The sequence below is a fragment of the Phalaenopsis equestris genome, unplaced genomic scaffold (assembly GCF_001263595.1).
Source record: "Phalaenopsis equestris unplaced genomic scaffold, ASM126359v1 Scaffold000522, whole genome shotgun sequence".
Classification (NCBI taxonomy): Eukaryota; Viridiplantae; Streptophyta; class Magnoliopsida; order Asparagales; family Orchidaceae; genus Phalaenopsis; species Phalaenopsis equestris.
Window position 1 is genome coordinate 1,641,248 of NW_018164962.1, and position 20,612 is coordinate 1,661,859.

The window sequence follows — 20,612 nt, forward strand, 5'->3', positions numbered from 1 at the left end:
TTTTAATTAATATATAAGAAATAATTACGGAATCAGGAATTTATTTGAGGAATTACGTGCTGTCATTCAGGCTGTAAATTTATTCAGCTTTGTACAATAAGCATTTACCTTCCTTCAAATTCGGAAAGCCAAGTATAATAGGCAGCTCCAAAATACATGGACACAAATGGATTGTACAGGTCCTCCACAGAGTTAACTTCGTATGCCCTAAAGCCAAGGTCCCTGGAAAAATAAAGGGATTTCAAGCACATTAGAGGGTTGGAAAACTGAATGCTTAAAACTGGGCGCGGCGCTTGACCATGTATATTGGCTCAATAGAGTGATAAAATCGAAAGAAACGATTTCAAAACATTTGACAAGAGCAACCTCTAAAATGGGTACAAACGTCAGTTTAGATATTACATTTACAAGTCCAAGGCATTGACCTGTACATCCAGAAAGCAGTAGGATAGTCAATTCCCATCAATCCAGTATGTGAATGCAGTCCATTTACGAATCTCAGACTACGAATCTCTGCAATTGCAGCCAGAGTTGACTGCATGAAATTAAAACATAGAAACGTAGAATTAAGAAATATAAAATCAAAGTTATGAATTCAGAAGAGAATATTGCGTAAATAAAACATAAAAGGCGAGGACTTAAATCTTGACGTGGAAATGAACGCAGCATACATCTATCCTCGTGTTATAGTAGATTTCATGCAGATCGCCAATGTTTGAGATGCATCTCACATAGTTTCATGTTTTCAAAACCTTCATTTTGACCCCTAGTCCAATTTAAGATTTTATGAAGATCCCAAACCTTAGTTTTCTGTTTTCACAAAGGTCCATTTTGCTAGCATTAAATATTACATTAATTTAGCTGATTTACCATTTTTTACTTACTCAAGATAAAATTAATTTGTTGTGATCAAAATGGCCTCATCCTCAAAATTCTTCTCCTGTTCTAGGGTTAAATCATTCTCCCAAAATCTATCCAAGCAAAGCAACTCGACAATGAAGTTTTGGAAAGCTCTCTCAATCTCAAAAAAAGGATGACATGGCTATTACAACTTATGGAGTGGCAACGACGCTTGCGACAGTATAAATAGCACGCTGCCCTACTAGCTTTGGCTATCACGAGTAAAAATTCCATAATTTTAGATGATGTGGTCTTTTTTTACTTACATTTGAATGAAACTAATTTTTTGTGACCAAAATACCCTCCTCAATACTCATGTCCTACTTAAATTGGATCATTCTTCAGAAATTTATTCAACCTTAGTTACTAACAATAAAGTTTCAAAAAGCTCTCAATTCCAAAAAAATGGATTTCTTTGCCACAAAAAACTTATGGAGTTGCCACAAACTCCAAAGCTAGGGCATGACTTGAAGAAGCTAAAGCTGTGCCAAGCTAAAGCTAGTTGGCCCTTTTTGATTTGATCGAACCAGCTCAACAATAATGATGTCATTCAGCTATAAACTCACGGGTTTCTTCTTCCTGACACAGCAGGGAAATTTTAAGGGCATAAATAATCATATAATTCAGTGAAATAATTTAGAACTTGCTGACATGCATGATCAAAATTACATAACATTATGGAAAGTTTACCGGTTGCAATCTTTCTTTGAAGTATCGTGAAACGATGATTTCAGCAACTGCCTGCAAAAGAGCAAATATACACTAATTGATACAGTGTTATCATAGCAATGCTCACCGAGAGAAACGATAAATTCTCCTTATCTAATGTATCTTTCTTGTATTAATAATTTCACATGGAGATGATATTTCTCTTATGAATATAATCTCATCACAGTCCCATAACAGGAGCCGACAAAGAGGTTGCTGCTGAAACTTGAAATCATTCCAGAAAAAAAAAAAAAAAAAAAAAAAAAGGAGGGCTCTTCTCATGATCATGTTCGAAGAACGTGCTTCTACAATGTTCATTACATTTTGTTAAACTATTTAAAAACATGAAAAGAGTGGCATGTCAGAAAATTTGTGTTAGTAGAGTGATAATTTAACATCTTAGTGTTGCAAGAAGATCCAACACACGCGGATAAAAGAAAAGTAGCAGAAAGAGACATCAAGATTTTTTACGTGAAAAAACCAAGGAAAGAGAAAAAAATTGCAGGACCTAATCTAAGCAAAGTAATCCACTATAAAATTATAAATATATAGGTTCAAACTTCTACTAAAATAGAGAAGATGAAATTATAACGGTGATAAACACAGATGCATAATAGTCATCTAGCTTTAATAGTCGTAATTAAACTACAACAAATACAGTTTTTGGCGATAATAGCAATAGTGGGTTGCAAATGTCATACTTTATTAAGAATTGGACCTTATTTAGGGTCCTATTGGAAAAAAAGGAAATATTGAAGAAGTCAAAGGGGTTTATTTGTAAAACCTTGTAATACTCTATTTAAGCCCATGTTATTAATGTGCAAATCGGTTTTTTGGAGCAATTATTTCATTATGGTATCAAAGCTCTAATCTAGGGCGTACAACCCGAAACTTCCTCTTCCTTCCTCTTCGTCCTCGTGAAGCTGGATGAAGCAGTCGATTCTGGACGAAACAGCTGCGATTAGAGCTACTGGGATGCTAACGATGGGATCACATCTTCGAGCTTCACAATTCAGTTGCGATTGGAGCTACTCAGGTAGATCATGACAGGATCGCAACGATACAGTTGCAATTAGAGATACCTAGAAAGGCAACGATAGGATCGCGACGTATAGACAAGAAAGATGTGTGAACTAGGTTTGGATCCTTGTAATTAAGGATGTAAGGAGATGGAGATAATGTGAGACAAAAGATTGAAGCTTCTGAGGAAGATAAATCTCGAAGTTTTGAAGGTCTTGGTTGGGCTCATACATGGAGCTAGCATCTCGACGGGAGTCACTACCTCAACACGTGCTCCAATGCTGGCAAAGCTAAATCTCCCTTTGTGGATCTGAAGCTTGATGAACCAACCATGGATCTGTGTTGGTCGCATTAACTCAGGGCTACTTTAGTAGGAAAGAGACAAGAGGGATATCTGACCTAAGATAAATCAAAAAGTGGCAGTGTTGAGGGGGATAAGTGGAGGACCACGCACACCTTAATCTACATTTGACTATTCAATTCGATGGTTCTGTCAATTGCATCCTCAATAGATGATATTCAAAAGGTGAGGGACACCTGGGCAAAGCTAAAGAGGATATGCTGAGACGGAGAACCACATGAGGGCGTTCCAAATTGAGCGTGAGAAAAAAACAGAGGTACAGGTAGGGTTGTAAATGAACCAATGCACTCGATGAACAACTTGAGTTCGACTCGATTAAGGCTTCATCATTTTCTTTCAATTTAGTAAATAAACAAGCTTGAACAATTTTTAAAAGCTTGAAGGTTAAACGAACTAAACATGAATATAGTTGAACTTGTTCGTTTATGTTCATGAACACTCGTTTGTCGTTTAACAAGTAACTTGTTAAATACTTAATATTAAACTCGATAATAACTCGTATTATATATATGATATATTATTTAAATAAAACTTGATTAGTTAGAAATTATTTATTTATAGATTTAATAGTAATGTATTATTATATCAATAGTATTTTTAGTTTAATTATTACTTATATATTTATTTTATTAATAAGTGAATGACAATTTAAATAAGATATTAATAGTTAAAGTGAGTGTCATAAAATATTTTTTTTGTAATGTTTTCAAAATCTTGAATGTAATGAGTTCATTTTTTATGATCATCGCACTGCAATTACCAACATCATTAACATGGATTACCTTATTGTGATTATTTTATCAATATGATCAAGTAAATGATCCCTAACTTTTAGGATCAATTTAGTTCTTCCAATTACAAAATTTGAACTAATGTAATCCTATCAATAAGAATTATGTAATTAATTAGTTAAGCTCAAAGATTTTAGAGTTCATAATCGACAAATTAGAAGTTGTGATTAGAATTGTAAAATTATTTATTAAATTTTTAAAAAGAAAATCTATATTCACATTAGAATTTTTACCTCGTTTATTAACTCGTATAAATACTCGTTTATTTGTCAAAAATAAATCATGAACAAATCAAGTTCAAACATTGAAAAAATTAAATAAATTAAGCTTGGACAATGTATGAAAGCTCAACACAAACTCAAGTCGAACGTGAACAACTTATAATTATACTAAGCCAAGTTCAAAGAATGATATACTCGGCTCAACTCGGTTCAATTACAACCCTAGGTATACGGTGATAGATCGATTCAGGAATATGTTATAGATCTGGAGTGGTTATGGGCAGATCTTGATCACTTCTCACCGATGTCAAGCTATGATTATCTAGAGTGCAAGAAAGTGGAGATCTTTACACAGATTAGGATTATGCAGATTATGAACCAAACCTTTGCTCATAGGAGATCAGTCCTTCTAGCTCACACGACTATCCCTTCATTAGGTGGTGTCATTACTGCAATGATACAGATGGAGAGTTGCATGAAGCCACATTCTGAGCTGAGTGAACTTCCAAGCGCGAGATCAGTTTTGGCTACCTCGAGCTCAGGTATGATAGGTTTTCAGTGGGAGACTCGCGAGTGCTACAACTATGGTGAAGTTGGGCATCTAACCAAGTCATGACCTAGGCCACCTAAGGAGAGAGAAATAGATGGACGTGAAAAGGGTGGAGGTCTTGATCATCGTGGTCGTGATTGTGGTGGTCGAAAAGGTGGAAAAGGGGTTTATTGCGCAAATTTGAAGGTAGTAGAGGTAGAGACAGGTGATGTTTTTATCAATGAGGATCATGAGTGTCTAGAGCTATTGAAGATTCAGAAGGAAACAACAGGAGATGGGGCTCAAGATACTTCCAACTAGTCGCCAGCAAAGGATAACACTACCACTTATGCTCACTCTGACAAATGTACTTTTGATACAAATGCTCCTGCCTCTATTTCCACCACACGATCAAAATGGATGGTAGATTCTGGTGCATCTCGACATGTGACAGGTACTGCTAATGAGTTTTCTACTTATACTCTCCTAGCAGTACCATAAAGCATCAATACTGTTAATGGTACAACACATTCTGTTGTTGGTAAGAATACAGTAAGGAGTACTAATTATATGACATTGTCCAATGTTTTGTATGCTTATTTTCCAGTGAACCTTTTATTCATTACTGTCATATTCTCAACTAAAATGCATTATTGTTTTTATTTTTCTAAGGTGATCTTCCAAGAGAAATGGATGGAGTGGACAATTGGGACTGGAATGTCATGAATTGGGAGGGTATGGAGTCAGCTTTAATATCCCTGATAGAGAGTGTTGGAGTAAAGAAATTTGGGAGGAGTGTGGATGATATGTTGTTGCAGACGCACGGGACACTATTCTTTTAGTTTATTTAGTCGGTTGTATCATTCTTTATATAAAAATGCAAATAAACAAAGCTTGTTTATAATGTTTGTGAGTTTGACAAGCTTACTAGAAACTCTTATATCAATTCTAAGAATAGAAGTTCTGATATTTTTTACTTGATTCATTCTCATGTTTGGGGACTTTATTCTACAAGTTCTATGAATGGTTATTGAAATTTTGTGACCTTTATTAATTGTTTCTTTTTCGCGCTACTTGATTATATTTGATGAAAAATAAGGGTGATGTGTTTGTTAGTTTTAAAGACTTTCACAAAAACAATCCAAACTCAATATGGTGTAGCACCGAGGGTATTGAAATCTGATAATATGATAGAGTATATCAACAAAACATTTGAGAAATACTTGTCAATCTAAGGGATATAACATCAAACCACATATCTATACACATCAACACCAAATGAAGTGGTGAAAAGGAAGAATATACAACTCCAGAGGTAGTCTAAAGCATGATGATCTCAATAAATGTCCCAAAACACTTATGAGGGCAAGCAGTTTTGATAGTTTATCAATGATCAACAGGATGTCATTGAGGGTGTTGGATTGGAAGCCTCTTTTTCAGATGCTGAAAAAAAATAATAGCAGAATCCTCCCATTGACGGTGTTTGGATGTGTATATTTTGTGAATTATAACAGACCATCAGTAAGGAAATTGGATCCTAGAACTATGAAATGTGCCACTGCAAGAGTGTCAGTTGGACGAAAATTGTAATGGAATGCTTCAATGATAGCAATTAATCACTTGCATTGTAGTGGGAAGCTGCAATAATAACTGCCCATATAGGTCGTAGTGGGTCGCTGCAAAAACGTTAATTGGTCATAGAGACTGTAGTAAAAGATTATAATGATAGCAGTTAGTCACATGGTCCGTAGAGAGAAGCTATAGTAGTAACTAGCCATATATATCATAATGGGTCGCTGCATGAGTGTTAGTTGGCCAGAGAGTTCGTCATAGTTGATAGTTGTAAAAGCGGCGGTTAGACATAATGACTGTAGTGGAAGGTTATAATGACAGCAATCAGTCACATAAGTCATAAAAGGAAGCTATAAGTAGTAACTAGCCACAGATCTAACGGAACGCTGCAAAAATGTCAGCTGGACATAGAGCCCAAAGTGGAACATTTAAATGATAATAGTTAGTCATTTAGGTCGTAATGAAAAGCTATTGTAATAATTAGCCACAGACCGTAGCGGATCTTTATAAGAGCGTTAGTTGATCACAACGACTATAGTGGAATGTTGTAATGACAGTAGTTAGCCATATAGGTCAAATTGGAAAACTGCAGCTGTAATTGACCACATAGGCCGTAGTGAGAAGCTACAGTAGTAAATAGGCACATAAGTAGTAATGGGTCGTTGCAAGAGCATCAGTTAACCAGAGAGGCTATAGTGAAAGGTTGTAATGATAGCAGTTATTCACCCAGGCGATGGTAAAATCTTGCAGTAGTAATTAGCCACATAGGTCGCAATGGGATAATGTAAGAGCGTCAGTTGGCCAGAGAATTTGCCTTAGTTGATAGTTGTAAGAGTATCGGTTGGCCACAAACGACATAATGGAAGACTATAATAACAACAGATAGTCACGTAAGCTTTAGTGAAAAGCTACAGTAGTAATTGACAACATGAATCATAATGAGTCCCTGCAAGGACAGCAATTGGTCGCATAGGTCATAATGAGAAGCTATAGTAGTAGCTAGTCACATAAGTCATGGTAGTCGTTGCAAGAGCCTCAGTTGACCACAAAGATTGTGGTGGAATGTTATAATGATAGCAGTTAGCCACGTAGGTCATAGTGAAAAACTACAGTAATAATTGACCGCATAGACTATAATGGATCGTTGCAAAAATATCAATTGGCCACATATGTTGTCGTGGAAAGTTGTAATAATAGTAATTAGCTACGGAGGCTGAAGTTAGAAGTTATAGTATTAACGGGCCACATAGGTCATAGTTAGCGCTACACTAGATGGTGGTTGTTGGTGGTTGTAACCTTAATCCCGTGTTTATTAATTTACATCATAGGCAACACTTGTCGGTATATGACGTGCAGAAAATTTCAGGGATTGGGAGAAAGTCACTACATTTTGAATATGATGGTCGTAAGCAATTATTGTCAGGAGTCATCATTGGATCTTTAATGCGGTGTTATTCGTTACAATGTATCTAGAATATTTCGTTACATCGTATTCGAGATAATATGTTACACGGTATTTGGGATGCTTCGTTACATCGTATTCAAAATTTTTCTTTGGGATACTTCGTAAGCAAACAAACTTCACCAACGACGGTGATCAAGGGGTGGTCGGTAGTGATTCACGACATCCGATGAGCGATGATCGACAGTAAACAATGGCTACGAAAGACGAAATTTATCATTGTGTCTTCAGCTCATAATAGCACAAGAATTTGACTCCTTCCCCCCTTCCCACTCAAGTGAAGAGTGATAATCATTTATACCCTCTGAGTAGGGGCATTTTCATCATTCGATGAACAACTCCCATAACCACCTAATTAGATGTCTCATATTGATCCCTGTTTATCATAATGGGTATTGCAATCATTTGAGAGCCTTAATGACCTCAAAATTAAGTGAGTTTAATGACACGCCTAAAAATTGTCTATTATATATATATATATATATATATATATATATATATATATATATATAATGATATATTTTAATTATATAAAGCAATGGCGGTGCAATTTGGAGTCAAATCGAGCAATGAAGAAAATTTTGATCTAACGCATTTTGATGTCTTTCTACGTTCAATCTCCTTTACATTTATCACATATTTTTTAATGAAATTACACTTAAGAAATATTATTTTCATGTTTATCTTATAGGTATAACACTTGGAGCGGTTTGGAGCTGAAACGGGAAGAAATGGAGCGAAATGGAGAAGTTGTCAGCAGCCTGGCACCTTGGCGCCAGTCTCACCCAGAAAGTGGCGCCTAGGCGTCATAAACGGTTAAGAGATGGTTATGGGTGATTCCGGGCTATTTCGGGAGGTTCTGGAAGATTTCAGGCAACTATGCATGCTCGAAGGAGTTATGCAATGAATCTAGACATTTGCAAAGACACATTTTGACATTTCACATCTTTTGGAATGAAGATGTGTCTCTTGGAGTGAAAAGGTATTTCTTGGAGTGCAGATGTGTCTCTTGGAATGAGGAGGCTTTTGGATTCTCTTTAAGAGGGGGTGTCGGCGTCTCTCGTCTCTAATAAACGAGAGGAATAAGAGTTTAAGATGAGTTTTAGAAAGGGTTGAGTGTGTCTCTTCTAAGAAGCGCGCGTGTGTGTGTAGTGTTGGAGATTTTTGGGACTTTAGAAGAAGTGTATAGGATTGTTATCTGTTGTGCAAGGAGGGTGCGAATCTTCTATAAAGATAAGTCTTGAATTCTTTTTGTATTTGCTTTAAATTATTGCAATATAGTTGTGTGTTTTCAATGTCATTTGCAATGAAAAATCCATGTGTTTTCTCTATGCTTAGTGAGTAGTTTTCTTTACTATTTCTCCTTGTGATGAGAATTAATTATTTGTAGGATTAGAATGGTTTGAAGATTTTTTTTGTTTCAACATTGTGATGGTATTTTCACCAGTTTTTAATTTACTTTACAAATTGATCATTTGTAATTTTAAAATCATTTGTGAAATATAATGACCCGAGAGGGCTATGATTTCACCAACTAGTGAGTACCACACTAAACCTTGGATAGAGGAGATGTTACGTCCAAGGAAGACTGCAAATAAATAGGGACATAAGTTTTGATGGACGTAGAATTGTTGATTTTAGTGTGACAAGCTAGAACCTTTATCAATTTGGTCTTAGTTGAGAACCTGAGTCCCTAGTAGGTCCTATGGAGAGAACACGATGAGTAATCTGGAAGTGAGAGGCTAGAATCTACTCAGCACTACCATACAATCAGAAACTTAACTAAAGATTAGTCAATGTTCTTTATGCATTCGGAAGATGGTAAAGAATAGGTATATGCTCCTATTTGTCACAAAACTACATTTAAATCTTTAAATATTTGATCCCTACACTAGTTACGATCTCATCACTAGAGGGAAAGGATTTTAATTGTATAAAAATTTTCCAAAATTTATCCAACCTCTGTAAATTAGGTTTTTATTTAATTTTAATTTTAAAAGTAAATTAGTGAATTTAGAAAAACCAAACTTTTTTAAAAACTCCAATCTAAGGCCTGATAGTAGTAGACTAGAATTAACCTAAGAGATTGCTTACCTCGCTTTTGTGGGAGATCGATACTGGGGTCTTTAAAGTTTTTGTTCATATTTTGGAAGCTAAATTACTGCGTAATTGCGGGTCGGGTCACTTAAGCTCATTAGATTTATCTCATTGATACACTCTATTTGATCATAAATGCGTCAAATTTGAAGTTCATTAAACCATTCAATTAACGATTTGAAGCATCCAGATAAGTTTTAATAGCTTGATCTAAACTTGCTTGGACTTGGATTGCACCAATTTTGGTATCATCGGGTTCGTCTTGTCGAAACAGTCAGTTTAACAAAAAACTTGCTAAAATTGAGGCCCTCGATAATTTTGAATTTAAATTTTCAATATTTATCATATAAAAATCCATTGAGAGTCCTAGATAATAAAATTTTATTGATGATGCATCAATGATTTTTTTTATCTAAATACAAATATATGTTCATGTATCTTTGGAATCTATTTTGTCATAATTTTCAGTTTTTACCTTCACCTCAACCTGAGAAAGATAAGATCTCCCCTCAGAATCTTGGGAGAACCGAACTCTTCCACGTCGCTCGCCTGACTTTGTCCACTCTTTGTTGACCTGTGAATGTTTCCATATTTCATCCATGTCTTTTTCAGATACTGTCAAATCCCAGTGTGCCCATCCATCACCTAATTCAAAAGGTAAACCAAGGGTTAGTTACAAGTATCGTTTTATAAACAGATGTATGAAAGAAGACTAATGTAGCATAAATATGAAGGACAAAAGCATTCAAAGAACACCTAAACTCATGGAAAATAAAAGATAAAAATAGCAGCACATTTTAGGTATTAAGAAAATTAAGTAAAGTCTAATCTGTTGTTACTTCAAGATTTATCAGATACTGTTATAGAACTTAAGAGCATTTTTAGCTCATAATATGGAAATAAATATGATATGCTTTAAATCTGTTTAAAAGTTGTAGAATCTTCATTAAAATTAAAACAATCATATACATAATATTTCACATAAATGATAACAAAACACTCGAGACAAATGAATAGAATAAAACAATTAGAATCACACCAAAGCGGATGTGGGAGATAACAAAAGTTAGAATATAGATTTTTATGCAACAGCAGCTTGAATGATGAAAATTGCGCAAAGAAAGTATTTTTCAAACATTAACAGACAATATCTTCCACCAAGTTTCCAATCTCACCAGGTAATAACAAATGAATAGCAATAAAAGATCCCAAAAATAGCTATAAAAAAGGAGGAAATTTTGATTTCATGTTTGATGATACTTCTCGAAGATTCAGTGCCAATTGACAGCTAACTTTGCAAAAGTAGCTGCAAGAATCAGGTAAAGAATGAAAACCTTTCTTCACATCTGCTGGAGCATCAATACTGAGGAAGTCAGGTGTGAGTGTATGGCCATTATACTTCTTTTGTCTCCTACAAGTTGAAAAATTTTGACTCGTTGAAGTATTTGTCACCACAGATTACATAATCTATTAAGAAACAACATAAATTACCAAGTTCCCAGGCCAAGAGATTGTGATTCGCGAATAACACAAGATCTTATGCATGCAAATGAACAAATATACACACGTGCAGCTTTCAGGATTTATAGGCAGTAACTTTATCTAAATCTTCACTAGGTAAGTTGCAAAAGGCTAAGATCAAATTTTAAAATATATATTAAGCAGAGAAAAGTGGATATCTAGGGTTTGTTAAGAATTATTATGAGCGGTCAGAATACCTTTTATCTACATCTTCACTAGATTAAATTGGAGACCTATTAGATCACATATTTCAAAAAGCACATTAAACAGAGAAAATGGACTTTTGTGGGCCTTCGGGAGAAAGTGTTGTCAGCCATTAGTTAAAAACTAACTAACAAAAAAAAAAAAAAAAACTCTCAGCCACTTCCACTGCATCAGTTAAGAACTTAATCCTAGCGTTCACACTAAGGATATTTATAGTAAGGACTAAAGAGGGTGGGTGAAAGTTTGCTTAAACTTTTGATAAGGTGGATTATGAATGAGAAAGAAGCATCAGCTCCACAACCATTTTAAACAAAAATGCCCTTGGCTAAGGGGTATTTTGGCCCTCTGGCTACTAAGATGGCAAATGATTAAAATGCCATCATACACATGGTAATGGATGAATGAACGAAGCCATGGGACTATGAAATCCATGTTTTTGGAGATTGAAATTGGTTCATCGGCAGGTTTTAGTATTTGATTTTGGGAATGATACCATTAGATCTACATCGATTATTTGTCGATAAATGTTGATTCCCTTGAGCTTGATTGAAGAGGAGTCATAAATCCTTGAGTTATATGATAATATAGATCTAGAAGGAGTGTTGTCTCGTTTTGGCAACGCAACATAAAGATTGCAGAAGTACAAATCTTGTCAACTTTCATTATAAAGCTAGGGTGACGTGGGAGTGCCCTGTGCTCACTATGCGAACGAAGCCGCGACCCAAGAGTTCAAAAGGCCCATGAGTTCGGAAAACCCAAACTAGAGGCATGGTAACCCCATATAAGAGAAATTTAGACTTTTCAGATATATAAACTATCTCTTGAGTTGCCCCTGTTGAGGAAGATTCAACATATTAGAGATGTGAAGCTTTTAAGCTACTTCTAGAAGATCATATGGAGTCCTTTGAGCGGTAAAATCAGTTCAATAATGTACCCACCGACGGATGATCAGATAGAATAGATGAGCTACAACGTGGGAAATCGCCCTAATTTTTTTTGGGAAAAAACATCCTACAGTGGGATACATGTCCTTGCAGAGAAAAAGAAGAGACATCCCATGCGTGGTGACACTTCAGTATGGCCTAGCCTGCCACAGAGTTCATCCCAGAGTTGATTCCTCCTCACATACTTGTTTACCAGATACACTTGGACGAGTACAAGTGAAAGAACTTAATTACAGATTTAATGGCTTGAGGCTTGGCTCGTGAGAACATCGATCCAGATGCAGCTCCAGCACAAGTTATGCCAAAACTGAAAGAATACTTGTTCAAACAGGATGTATTTTGGGATAACAACATTTACAAGATTGACATACCTGGAGCTGACAAAATTTCGTTACTTTCAAAGGAGTTGACCTAACTACTATGAGGAGACACGAGCTTCAATAGACGAAGTAAAAGCTCCCCACCCCGAGGAGATCAATGAAAAAGTGCCCCCGCTCCTGAGGCGACAAAGACGCGACATGCGAACGAAGCCGCGACCTGCGAACAAAGAGGCGACCAGGCGACTATTCCTGGACCAAACTGGTCCAAGTTTGGTTCATGTTAAGGAGTCGACTGGTCTTCTTGTGCCACTCCTAGTTATTTGATTATTATATATTTATTGTCGTAGGAGTTTAGAATTAGTTTTTCTTGTTTTCTATCGAGGCAAGCACAGACGACTCTTCTTCCCTTCGAGGGTTGTGTCCTAGGATTCCAGATGGTGCTTCGAATGTATCTTGATCTCCAGTTAGTGTTTATCCTACCCCAACTCTTCTGCAATTCCTCCTAATTCGCTGCCCCGCACTCCTCACTACAAGTCGTCTCAAAAGAAGCCTTTTGTTGTTTTTTCCTACAATTTACCCGTTGTCCAGCGATTCGCCTCACTAGCCCCACCAAAAACGGCCCTCTTTTGGTAGTCTGGTAGTCCACCACATTACCCATTGTCGTTCCATCCCTCCATCCTCGTTGAAATTGTTGTTCCAGCCCTTCCCATACGTTGCCATTGTTGTTCCAACCTTCCATATCTGTTGTCATCGCAGTTCCAGCTTCCATCTTTGTTGATGTTGTTGTTTCAGCCCCCATGCTACCATTAACTCGGACAGCTGTGGCACGTCAATATCTACTACGTACTTGTAGTCTGGAACCTAAGAAGCCATTACGTTGCCATTTTCTGCTTGTCGGCCAACTCGTCCACCATCCCACCACCACCTTCCAAACCCTCTTCAATCATCACCACCACTCCGAGATTCACCCTTAGCCATGTGCCATGAGTTTTGTTGTTATTTCCTATTTCAGCATGTTGCGTGCCTTGTTGTTGTTATTCTCTTTCAAGAGTGTTGATTATAATGTCCATTTACTTTTAGTAATAATATTTGATTTTCCTACTATAGTTTGGGTTAACTCTGATATCATATGGTTAATTCAAAAATAGAAATTTTTTTAGGAACGCATTAAATATTAGTATATATTATCATGTATTAATAGGAAATGTCCAATTTTATCTAGCGTCTAGAAACTAAACCACCGCAGAATAACGATATCGCACCAATTCGATAAAAAATTAGAACAAAAATTGAAACAGAAGCACAATCAAAGCAACAAAAAAAACACACAAGAGTTTACGTGGAAAAACCTGAGAACGAAAAAAAAATCATGGAGACACTACCAAAATCCTATTATGAAATTCAGAAAATTTTACAAAGGACTGGCCCAAGTTTTTTCTCCACATTCACACGAAGAAACTTACAGGACTTGCACCAACCCAATCTTCACTCTTCGATTTGATGCAAAAAATTACGTCGAATCAACGAAATCCACCTTTTCTACACTCCTCACCTTCACCAGGATGCTCAACAAATAATTCAAAAAGAAAAAAAATAGCAAGCTCACCAAGCTACGCTAAAAATTGACTTAAAACTAATTTTTTGTGTAATAACAGCACCAGATGCTTAGGCGGCCAAACTTGGCACCTAAGCGCCAAGCGCTCTGTATCAATGCTCCATAATGGGGCGTCAGTCTCTCGAGAATAAAAGGCGTCGGTCTCTCGGGAATAAGAAGCGCCTGTCTCTAAGAAATAAGAGCAACGCCCGCTCTATAGTGGGAGCATATGCGCCCAAAGCAAGCACCTAGGCGTTGGCTCCTCTGCTCGAGCAACGCCCACAACCCAGCGCATGTGCATCGGGAGCCTTGTGCTCACACTCCATTGCCCATCAATCTTTCACTTAGAGACTATAACACCCAACGCTAGTCCTCTGTACCTGCATCTCCATCTGAATCGCCTTCATAGTGACTGACCATGGTCATGTGTCGTGGTGCGGCTCACCCCCGGTCTCAACCTTCATAAAACTCAATTGAAACCAAGCACGGCTTCAGTTACTCAACAGTCACTGCCTTTGTTAACATATTTGCGGGATTCTCAGCTATATGTATCTTTTCCATAAACAATTGCCCATCTTCCAGAAGAGATCGAATGAAATGATACATGAGTTGGATGTATTTCAACCTGACATGAAAAATAACGTTCATAGCAAGATAAATCGCACTCATATTGTCACTGTAGAGTTTTTTAATTTCCTACTCCTTGCACAATTATGCCATGAAATTTTGTAGTCAAATTATCCCCTTGCTAGCATCAATGATAGAAAGTACAACAAACTTCTACAACCTGAAAACCCAACTCACCATTGTGTTCCCCAATGTGAAGATATATCCTGTTATACTTCTCATACTGTCCACATCACCTATCAGATTTGAATCTACAAAACCCTATAGACTAATCTCTGCACTTCCATAGCAAAGTGCTATGTTGATAGCTCCCCTTAAATACCTGAGAATTAACTTTATCGACTCCCAATGATGTCTGTCTGGATTGCCCATATACTTGTTGACACTCTCACTACATAAGGAAATATCTGGTTTTGTACAAATCATCGCATAGATCAAACTTCCAACCGTTGAATCATTTGGAGTTTTCTTCATATGTGCTTTCCTTTAGAGTTCGGCGAAAGCTCCTTTGATAGTTTGAAATGACTATCTAAGGGAGTGCCAACTGGTTCGCCTCACTTATGTTGAACCTCCGTAAGATCTTCTCAACACACTCTGCTTGAGACAACTTCAGTGTTTCTGCACTTCTATCCCTATTGATTCTCATTCCGAAAATCTTCTTGGATGGACATAAATCATCCATCTCGAACTCACTTGATAAATGTTTCTTCAAGTCCTTGATTTTCTTCATATATACCCTTGTAATCAGCATATCATCCACATACAAAAGAAATGAAATATAACAGTTACTGAAGTGTTTGATGAAAAAACTGTGGTCTACGTGGCACTTCATATATGCATTCTCTGTCATGAACCAGTCAAACCTCCTGTATCACTGACTCGGGGCATGCTTCAAGCCATAGAAACACTTATTCAATTTGCAGACCAAACATTCTTTGCCTGGAACCTTATAACGATGTGGTTGCACCATATATAGCTCCTCCAAATCTCAATGTAAGAAAGTTGTTTTTACATTCATCTACTCTAGATGTAGATCTTCCTCTGCTACCAAACTCAACACCACCCTGACAGTCATCATTCTCACCACTACGGAGAAGATCTCTGTGTAATCCACTCCTTCCTTCTACTGAAAACCCTTCACAACAAGTCTTGTCTTGCAGTGTTTGATACCATCTGACTCTTCTTTCAACCTGTAGGCCTAATTATTGTGCAATGCTCTTTTATCATTTGGTAGTACCGTCAAATCTAAAGTTTGATTTGACTCCAAATATTGCATTTCTTCATCTACTACGAGCTCACTCCTTTGAATCTTTAACTTGAGTGGTCTCCTCAAAGCACTCAGGCTCAGCACTATCAGTTAATAACAAAGTGTAAAGAATAAGAATACCTTTAAATGGGTTGTTTCACTCAACTGGATCATCTGACTTTTGTAGCAGGTGACTGAGGAACTTTCAATGCTCTTTCTGATTGAGCACTACTTCTTTTCTCCATCTTTCCAATTACCAGTTTTTTTAATCTCCACATATCTAGATCCTGTAGAAGTAGCTGGCAAAATTGTTTGATTTATGACCCTGTCTTTGTACATCTCCATTTCGTTGAGTGTAACGTCCCTGCTTTTGATGAATTTCTGATTCTGATAATCCCAGGTTTTGTACCCAAACTCCTCCTAGTCATATCCAATGAAGGTGTACTAGACAGATTTTGAGTCAAGCTTGCTTCTAGACCCTGCATCTACATGCACCTATGCAGAACACCCAAATACTCTTAAATGAGATGGACATACATTTTTGTCGCTGAAAGCTTCTTCAGAAATGTCTTCCTCCAAAGATATTGATGGAGTGTGGTTTATCAGATAAACAACTTTGTTTATTGCTTCTGCCCAAAATTGTTTTGGCAAACCTGCATGCAATCTCATGCTCCTAGCATGCTCCATGATTGTTTTGTTCATGCGCTCAGCCACATTATTCTGCTACGATATTCTTGGGACAGTGAACTCGTGCCTAACCCTCTCTGTAGCACATAAAATCATGATCTTCTGATCACGGTAGTCACCCCTATTATCTGTTCTGAGATACTTCATCTTCAAGTTGTCTCATTTTCTGCCATAACATTTCATTTCTTAATGATTTAAGATATATTAGATTTCTGCTTTAAGAAATAAACTCATACATTTCTCATGTGATCATTAATGAATGTTACAAAATAGCGAGAACCTTCAATGGATTGAACAGGAGTAGGAATCAATACGTCAGTATGCACTAACTCCAATATCTTTGATTTAACTACTGACCCAATTCTGGAGAAATAAATCTTCTTCTGTTTGCCATATATATGCTCTTCATAAAAATTTAGATCAACAGACTCGACGATCAAATATCCATCAGCAATCAGATCAGTTTTCCACTTGGTTTAAGATTGCATCAAAATTAACCAGCCATACTAAGCACGCATTAAGAGATTATGAAACAGGCCTCAAGCCAAGTTTAGCAAGAAAAAAAATCAGACTATGCCCAACCCAATTTCAAGTTGGTTCAGGTCCAACTTGCTTAAGATCAGACACTTTGCAGCCCTAAATGATGTTAAGAAATGGCAAGAAATTTATTCAAACTTTAAAAATGCAGACTTTAAATAAAAATGCAACTTCAATACTTTTCTTCTTAAAAATATATAATTTGTGCTAACATAAATTGATGTTATAGACTTGAGATAAGTTATTAAAACCTTTTGGGTGGTAAGCTACGCTTGAAAGAAAAGTAACGCTCAAAATATGTCGCTGTTGACTTGTGGGTAGCTTTCTTTATGCCACCCTTGTATGCTCTTACAACATATTCTTCGCTTCTTTGTCTGTCAATACAAATTGGAATAGTAACATTTTTCAACAAAAACTTGATTCTTAAAATGTTAATATGACCAAAATCTCTCATAGAATATGATTCTTGTAAGCAATGGAAAAACAGTAGAACTAAAACAAATTTACAGAAAATGCAAACCTACTTTCCATCATAATTAGATAGCCATTTTACATATGCTGCACCAAAGTACAGGTTCTCAAAAGGTCTGTACAGCAGAGATTCATCTTCTGCCGTATACTTGCGATAGCCCATTTCCCTGTCATGGTCAGACAATATAACACAAATAAGGCCACATTGTCACTATTTCTGAGGAGACGGCACATTATGCTACCTATTTCATGCATTCAGTGGTATAAAACCTGGCTAGCCATTCTGCTGTTGATTGTGCTACCTGCATGATTCCTATCTTATTTTCTTTCAGCTTTTTATCATAACTCTCTCTAAGAAGCTGCCTGTCGCTTAAAATTTCAGCAAGAGCGCAGAGCATGTCCTGGAAAACAGGCTAAGAATGTCAAACAGAAGTATAGATCATCAGCCCATCAAATAAAATCTATATAAAACTTATGATTTCACCCAAAAAAAATCTTAACCATCCATTATATAGAAATAATCCCAACCTGTGTGATTTCTTAGTATTTCACCGAGACCTTCATCTTTATTTTTGCTTCAATTGACCAAATTCTATAAATGAGTTACGATATGAAATGTTGATTGTATAACTGGACATGCATAATAACCGAGACCTTCTGATGTATCCCGAGCTCCTCAGCCATGCCCTTTAACCACATAGCTTCCTTGATTGCTTCAGTCACAGCGATGTATTCGGTCTCTATTGTTGAGAGGGCCACAACGGATTGGAGGTTAGACTTCCAACTGACTGCGGTACCGAAGACAATGAAAATGAACCCGGTCAGTGACTTCCTGGTGTCAATGCTTCCTGCATAATCGGAGTCCACGTAACCAACCACCTTTTCTTCTTTGTCTTCCTGCCTTTTAAAGAGTAGATCAAGGTCTGTAGTGCCTCTCAGGTACCTCAGGATCCATTTTAGTGCTTCCCAGTGAGTTTGTCTTGGGTTTGTCATGAACCTGCTTACAATGCTGACAGCGTAGGCCAAATCTGGTCTGCTGCATATCATCCCATAAATGATGCTACCAACCCCGCTGGCATAAGGGACACCCTCCATGTACATTTTCTCATCTTCAGTCTCTGGTACTTGAGAGTTTGACAATCTGAAGTGTTGGTCAATAGGTGTTGCAAGATGTTTAACCTCATGCATGTTAAACCTCGCTAGAACCTTCTGAATATATGACTTTTGAGACAAAAATAAGGTGTCATTTTTCCTATCTCTAGTAATCTCCATCCCTATGATCTTTGTAGCAGGTCCTAGGTTCTTCATGTCAAATTCAGAATTGAGCATACATTTGATCTTCTGGATTTCCTCCTTGCTTCTGTTGGCTACTAACATATCATCCACATAAAGAAGCAAGTAGTATTTATTTCACTGTCTTGTCATTTCATGTACACGCAACTGTCGTAGCTGCATCTGACAAATCCGATCTTTAGCATGAACTCACCAAATCGTTTGTACCATTGTCTGGGGCTTTGTTTCAATTCATACAAAGATTTCTTCAACAAACAAACTTTGTCCTTTGTCTCAGGTGTGCAGTACCCATCTGGCTGATCCATGTAGATGGTTTCTTCAAGCTCTCCATGCAGGAACGCAGTCTTAACATCTAGCTGCACTAACTCCAAATTGAATTGAACCGCTAGTGCTAAGACTATCCTGATGGAGCAGTGCTTCACGACGGGCGAAAAGATTTCGTTGAAATCGATTCCTTCTACCTGAGTGAATCCCTTTCCAACGAGTCTGGCTTTGTATTCGATCCTCTCAATACCTTTTGTGTCTTCCTTCTTCTTAAAGATCCACTTGCAACCAACCACTCATTTGTTCTTTGGTCGATTCACAAGTTCTCAGGTTTTGTTCTTCATCAGAGAAGTCATTTCCTCATCCATTGTCTCTTCCCACCTGAGTCTTTCCCTGCTCTTTAAGGCTTCCTTGTAGTTGTTTGGTTCTGCTTCTTCTATCTTTTCGGCAACACTTAAAACATATGAGATCATATCTGCATGGCCGTATCTCTCTGGCGGTCTAATATTTCTTCTTTGTATGTCCCTTACCAAGCTGTAGTCATCAGATCTTCTTTCTGGCCCAATCACTTGTTGTTCCTCTGCCACTTCATCCTGATCATTCACAACAGTCTTTTGATCTGTCAAAGTTCATTGTTGTTGCAGCTACACCTCAATTGAAGAATCCTCCTTGGTGATGTTGTTTTTGGCAGCATGGCTATACAGATTCGTCATTTTGGACTCATCGAATGTCACATCTCTACTGATGATGCATTTTTGTTGATCTAGATCTAAGCACCAGAGTTTGTAGCACTTGGTTCCAGATGGTATTCAATGAAAATGCACTTCAGGACCCTTGCTTCCAGCTTATCCTGTCTAACATGAGCATATGCAATACATCCAAAAACTTTGAGATTATCATAGTTACCTGGTTTCCCGTACCACATCTCCGAAGGTGTCTTCATATCGATAGCAGTTGATGGGCATCTGTTGATAAGGTAGCAGGCAGTTGACACGGCTTCACCCCAGAAACTTTTGGGTAGACCTGCATTTAGCAGCATGCATCTCACTCTCTCTAGGAGAGTCCTGTTCATCCTCTCAGCCAAGTCATTCTGTTGAGGAGTGTTTCAGACTGTTTTGTGCCTTATGATGCCATTCCTCCTGCATAGCTCCTCAAACTGCTCTGAACAATACTCTAAGCCGTTGTCAGTTCTCAAGTGCTTCAACTTGGTTTCCATCTTATTTTCTGTGACAGTTAGCCAGTC

General features: G+C 37.2%; 1 protein-coding gene across 6 annotated transcripts in view; it reads right to left on the minus strand.

Annotated features, from left to right (window-relative positions):
• LOC110028733 overlaps positions 1-20,612 on the minus strand; it is a 62,635-nt gene that overhangs the window by 14,943 nt on the left and 27,080 nt on the right. For all 6 annotated transcript variants that reach the window (XM_020730706.1, XM_020730704.1, XM_020730705.1 and 3 more), the window contains 8 exons: positions 18,083-18,213; positions 17,866-17,979; positions 17,593-17,715; positions 10,996-11,072; positions 10,137-10,306; positions 1,591-1,641; positions 426-535; positions 109-222 (listed from right to left, as the gene is read on the minus strand). In XM_020730706.1, coding sequence (XP_020586365.1) covers positions 109-222; positions 426-535; positions 1,591-1,641; positions 10,137-10,306; positions 10,996-11,072; positions 17,593-17,715; positions 17,866-17,979; positions 18,083-18,213 — 890 coding nt within the window. The remainder of the gene's footprint in view (positions 1-108; positions 223-425; positions 536-1,590; positions 1,642-10,136; positions 10,307-10,995; positions 11,073-17,592; positions 17,716-17,865; positions 17,980-18,082; positions 18,214-20,612) is intronic.